General features: G+C 43.0%; 1 protein-coding gene across 1 annotated transcript; it reads right to left on the reverse strand.

The window, feature by feature from the left end:
- Positions 1–4060: 4060 nt before the first annotated feature.
- LOC101564622 (guanine nucleotide-binding protein G(s) subunit alpha-like) lies at positions 4061–5182 on the reverse strand. The gene has a single exon (XM_004637976.1). The coding sequence runs from the start codon at positions 5180–5182 to the stop codon at positions 4061–4063; it is 1122 nt and encodes a 373-aa protein (XP_004638033.1).
- Positions 5183–6385: the final 1203 nt, after the last annotated feature.

The following is a 6385-nucleotide window of genomic DNA, read 5'->3' on the forward strand; positions in this document are numbered from 1 at the left end:
TTGATCACAGTAGCTCTGCAGTACAATTTCCAGTCAGGGATTGTGATGCTTTGTGCCTTGCCTCTGTAACCCAGAATTGCTTTTCTATTCTAAGTCTCTTCACAGAACCTTTGCTTTTAAGTCTTGTTTTGTAAGCTTAGCCAGAAACATTACCATAAGTTAAGGAAACCTTATCACTATAGACATAGAATACTTAACCCTAGAATTATAACTCACTTAAATATATCTTAACAATTGCTTTTATGACTCATGAGAAACAAGGCAAAACATTTAAATACTTTATATTATAGGGGTTTTTGGTTTTTTGGTCTTTGGTTTGTTTGTTTGTTTTTTTATTTTGTGTGTGTGTGTGAAACCAGGGATTGAACTCAGGCCCTTGCACTTGCCAGGGAAGCGTTTATTCTACCAAGCCATCTTCCCGGCCCCTAGGTATTATTTCTTTACACTTTATCTGACTGGAACAGCCACCTACACAGACTTCCTGCTGTTTCAGTACCCACTATTAAGTACACACAGCTGATGGCCAAACCTGCTGTTTGCTTGCCATAGACAAAAGTTTCCTTTACAGGGACAGATCATACAAGATTTTGTCACCTATTTTATTTTCAAAGGAATGAGTAAGTCTGGCAGGATCTAGGAAGAGTTTAGAGGACAGTCTTTTGAGCTAAGTATGTGTGCTAAGAATGGGACAAAAAGTCTGGTAGGTCTCCAATTTGCAATGCTACAAATAGTGGTTTCTCCTATTTTTTAAAAGGAACAAAGGGAAAAATGTACCCTTATCTATCTCTTGCTCCCAATCTAAAGCCCTTAGATTTAACACCTCCAAGAGGCAGTGGAAGTGACCTGCAAGTTCCAGGAAGAGGCCAAACTGCCTTAGTCTCTCCTATTGTACACCTGGGCCTCCATCATGGCCTACCTGTGACCCATGGACCAAACTGATCAGTAGGCTTTCATTTTTTAGAGCCTTACTTAGCATCTCTCCCACAATGGCACCAGGGCTGTCAAGACATTCTGGAGAGAAATGATGACAGGAGAGAGGCAATCCTCTAGGGACTGAGACTATAATCAGACATTGGAACCTGTTTCTGTCCAAATATGTAAGGGTATTTGGACAGAAAATGCAATCAGTGAACTTCCCTCTATTGTAAAAAACAGTCAGTTTAGGTCATGGAGCTGCATTTTTGAAGGGAGAAGAGTCCATCTCCAGTTCCACCTAAGAAAGGAAAGACTGATAAATTGAGACTAAAACTTTTACATTTGTTCTTCAAACATTTGAGGAAAACATTTGGTTGAGCTTTTCTGCACATAACTCAGGGATGTATGTACAGCAGCTACTGAAAGGAGAGCAAGGAGGAAGAAGCATGCCATTCTGGAAACTTGGTCCTGGTAGGCAGTCGCCAAAGGAAAGAGAATTGCCAGCATAAAACACTGCTGTGATAAATTGTGTTATTGCTCAGTGGCAGGGCAGTAGGAAGTGACAGAGTAGTGACTCTGCGCATGGATCAAGAACTGATCCTACTCATCTCAAGGGAAGAAAGATAATCCAACAAAAGGCTTTCCTAGGGTAGGTCTCCAGTCTTTTGCAAAACCTGTCTCCAACTTAAAAAGTTACCATTGACTCAAGCTCCATTGCAAAGCTAAAAATTAGATGAATCTTCAGAGAACCTAATGGAGCCTCTCCAGACTGCCACATGAGAAGCCTCTAACCAAGCAGCAGTTCACCTAAAACCCTCATGTGTGCCTTCTTGGATGAGCATTGGTTCTGATTCTCTCAACCCTAGACATTGGGGTTATGCAGGGTGAAAGGAATGCCTAGCTTTGCTTCTCTTATGGATGGGCACAACTTTTCTACAGCTTCAGTAACTTCCAATTATAAAGGCAAAAAATGCTTTTTCAGGAACACAGGCAGAAACACATTAACATTTCTTGGCTCACTAATAACAGTCATGTCCAACAGAGGTGAACTCCCACAACCTGTCCCATAGCCTTTGGCTGAATCTTCAGACATATCTGTGCAAACTGCAAAACAATTGAAAGTTAAAACAGCCACTCCACTACATTGTCTAAAAGAGAAGAGCAAACCATGTAATGACATCAAACAAGACAGGAAAAAAATAGAGGAAAATCCAGCAAATACTGTAGAAGTAAGTCTCAGTCCAGCTATATGGAAACAACAATTAAAGGTCCTGCCTAGAAAAATAAAAAAGTCCTGTTGAAGAAAGCCAAAAATAAATCCATCACAAGTTCCTCAGCTCTTAACTTTTAACACTGCTTTAGCAGTCATAAAAGTCAAAAGCAACAAGCAAACAACAGATGACAGTTTTGCCAACTTCAATGATTTGCAATCCAGAATCAAGAGAAAATATTTGGAAATGCCATGAAATAAAAGCAAATTCTTGCCTGCTTCAAATTATCATGGTGGAACCTCTCAAATGATGCAAGAGAAATATAATTGGCAATATTTTCGATATAACACATGTCTATGGAATCTGAGGTCAAATAATGAATTCCAAGGAACAACCCAGGTTAACAGTAGGAATGGTTTAGTGAGAAGTGGGTGGTTGTGAGATGTAGGGGTCTCTAACAGGTGGGGACAGAGGGCAATCATCACAGGAACTGTATTCATCAAAGTCACAAAGTGTGCACAATAGAGATCAAACTCCAGTGCATGTACAGGCTTACACACAGCTGATGTTAACCAAGTTGGGAAGCAGGGAATGTAGCAAGGGTAGTGGCTGACATGATGAATCCTGGTTTATCTATCACTTCTAAAACAAGTTTTCTTGTAGAAGGGGATGGATCAAGGCTGTCTTTCCTGATAGAAACTCAGCTCTTCTCATTGTTAAAAAACCCTTGATCCTTCTTGTCAGTGAGAATGGCAGTGGTCCAAGTCGGGGAAGCTCTATTCCTTACTGTGAGCATTGTTTCCTGCCTCCCTATAGAAGACATTGCACTGTTCAGTATCCTAGAGAAGATTAGTGGGTAGGCATTCCTGCTACATAGTTGGCTGCTCTCAGTGTCATAGGACCTTGGGAACTTGCTATAATGATAGTGCCTTTGGTACCATTTGCAGGACTTCTGGTTCTGACTGTTAGTGTCACTTCCAGGTTCTACTGCATATACCTCAACCTGATAACCATATCTCTCACTCTCCTGGCATAAATTTTGTAGATTCCTCCAATGGGTGGAATTCACCTGTGGGTTTCACCTGTGCAAAACTCAAACAAACCTGCACAAGACATTGTCATAGGCTTTAGGGTATTGCAGGTCTTCATGTGGATTCTCAGGTTCTTCACCATGTGGACTGATTCCCTGAAATCTTTTATACTATACTTTTTGGATAACTATGGTAGAATACACCTACAAATAATGTGTCCTCTGTTGCATCGTTTTTCTTCTAGGTATTGAAAACAACACCTCTCACCCATCTCAATTTCTTCTATACCTTTAAAATAATTGAATTTATTACATTATTCTGCATCTTCCCAGAATAATTAAAAGCATCAGATAGTGAAATATACACAGCCCTGTTGACAGGGACTCAGTTTGTAACACGTAAATTCCAGAAGAAACCAAATGCCACCAAACCAACAAATGCATAATGAAGACGTACATTTTTTTAAAAAATCTTCCTACAATGGAGAATGATTCAGGCATAAGGAAAGTTAAAATTGAGATATTTATTGATAAATTATCTTGAGACCATAATCATCGTGAAGTAAATCAGACACACATAAGTAAATATCACATTATATCTCTGGTGTGAAAAACTTAAAATGTGCATAAGAGCACAAATGTACAATTGATAGACAGAATAGGAGAAAACTGTTCAAAAGGAAAAGGGAAATAGGCAGGGGACTAAAGGGTAAAAGCAGGAAAAAATGGTAAAACGAAACCCAAGCTTTCTGAACATGGAAGGCAAGGTGGTTTGAAAAGGCCCGGGAATGGGATGTTTAAAAAGAGAAATCAACATATATCATGTACAGAAAAAAATTATAAAAATGACCTGAATTTTACAAAATTAATTGACCTTAAGCATTAATTAAAGCGCAGTTCACTTTTAAGAGTAGCTCCTTCTTTCACGTGTGTGCTGGACCAGCTGGGTGCACTCTCTGAACACCCTCTGGATGTTCCGATGGTCCACAGCACAGGTGAATTGAGGATAGCAGTAGCAGTCATCACTGGCACCAGTGCTGGTGATGCTCAGAAACTTGTCGCGGATGAAGCATTTGGCCCGGGTCACGCGGGGGTCCTCTCCAGGCTTAGGAGAAGCACTATCAGGAGTAGTGTACTGAGCAAATTCTGGAAAGTGGTCCTCGATCTTGGACTTCCCAGCAAGGACTTTATCAGCCAGCAGATCTTGCTTGTTGAGGAAGAGAAACACAAGGAAGGTTTGGGGACATCTGCGCCAGAGGGACCTGAAAGTGTTCAGAGCCTCCTGCAATCTGTTGGTTCCCATGAAATTCTGGTCGTAGCTGCTGCTGTCCACCACGAAGATGATGGCAGTGAAGTTACAGAGGTACTGGCCCCATACCTGGTTAATGTAGTACAATCCGTCTGGGTACAACACGTGGAAGTTCACTTCGTCCACTTGGAACTTGGTATCAAAGATTCTGGGGATGTGGAGGCGGCAGCGAAAGAGATCCTCGGGGTTGGGCTTATAGTGAGGCTTCTTGATGACATCGATCTTGTCCAGAAAGTAGCGGGAGCTCTCCAGCAGCCCAGTCTCCATGCAGCGCTCATAGCAAGAGCGCAAGCCCTCATCCTTCCACAGAGCCTTGGCGTGCTCGAAGAACTCAGGTGGGAAACTGAAGCTGGGCTCATCCCTGATGCCCAGGATGTAGTCCACTCTGAGCTTGTTCTCAGGAAGGGCCAGCTCTGCAGGGGGCTGTAGGCTGCTCATGGCCACCAGGACGTTTTCAATTGCTTCCTTCAGCGTGTTTCTGACTTTCTGCACGGCAGAGGCCTGCTCCCTAACCGCATCACACTCTGGTCCTTGCAGCATCTTTACTTGATTGAAAAGGGTGTTTTTGCCAGATCCCACAGGTCCCAGCAGCAGCAGGCGGTGGGTGGCCCAATAGAACTGCTTGTCGTCCTTCTGCTGTCTGTGTGTCCTCCACACCTCACACAGGTCCTCGTCCTCGCCCTTGCGTTCTCTCCTGTAGATTCCAAAGCAGTTCATGGTGAAGCTGCTAGACCAAGGCCTGGATGCTGTGGTGGGGAAGCCGAGGTGCTGAAGGCACTGCTGGCCCAGGAGACCACGCTGCAGACCCTGGAGATCACGCTGGTGGTTGGAGAGCAGTATTTGTGCAGCTCCTCACCTGCTCTTAGTTGTCTGCAGACCTGAGTCGCAGGTTCGCAGTGTGGGCTCTGAGTGCTGGCTACAAGAGGAGGCAGGGGGTAGAAAACGGAGAGGTGGGCGGAGGAGAGGGTGGGGGAGAGGCAGGGACAGGCGTGGCCTGCTTCTCTGGTGTTTTCTGGTTGGAGGATCTCAGAGTGAGGCCAACCCCAGTAAGAAGTGCTGCAGGCCTCCTTCCCTCACCTGTCCCTGCACCACCACCCCTGGAGAAAAGAGACTGCAGGGAAGACCCTGCCCTGAAGGAAAATGCTCCAACACCTTTACCTTTTTTTTTTTCCCCCCCTTTCTTGCTTTTCGCTAGAGACAGGATTTCGCCATGGAGTTCAGGCTGACTTTGAACAAGCTATGTAGCTCAGGGCGGCCTCAAAGTCTAAGAATCTTCTTGCCTCAGTCTCTTAAGTCCTTTGAGCACTTCTAATTGATCTATAATCTATATTTCTTTTTGTTCATCTGCAAATTTTATAGGGTTTTTGTCTTGCACTAACTTCATTTCCTATATTTTGAATATTAATCCCTATGAATAAGGAGTTGATTTGCAGGAGCTTTTCCTCTCATTTTGACAGCTGACTTTACATTGAGTTCTTTTCTACGCAGTGTGAAAACTTTGTATTTGCTTGCAGTACAGAGTCTTTATCTGCATGCAGTGCCATGTGCTTCCTTTGCTTTAGCTGCCTGAGATTTTGGTGTCATACCCAAAAAATTGTCTCCAACTACAGTGGAAGGGAGCATTGTTACTGCTTTTTTTTTCCCCAGGCATTTTATACTTTGGTGTCTTTTGTTTGAAGTTTTAATCCACTTGTGGTTGAATTTTGTGCATGATGTCCGATAAAGATCCCATAGATGTTTAGTTTTAGTTTGTATCTATCCAATTTAACTAATTCTCCCTTGGAGTATTATTGGTGCCTTTTCTAAGCATTAGTTGGTCATATAAGAAGGGTTTTTATTCTGGGACTGCTGCCATGTTCCATTGGTGGGTATCTATCTTTTCTGGCAGCAGGATACTGTCTTCATTGCTGAGCTTTGTAA

This window comes from Octodon degus, unplaced genomic scaffold (assembly GCF_000260255.1).
Source record: "Octodon degus isolate 3935 unplaced genomic scaffold, OctDeg1.0 scaffold00093, whole genome shotgun sequence".
Classification (NCBI taxonomy): Eukaryota; Metazoa; Chordata; class Mammalia; order Rodentia; family Octodontidae; genus Octodon; species Octodon degus.

What these genes read in the sequence shown, in the direction of transcription:
- LOC101564622 (XM_004637976.1), bottom strand. Translation starts at nt 5,182, where the DNA reads ATGAACTGCTTTGGAATCTACAGGAGAGAACGCAAGGGCGAGGACGAG.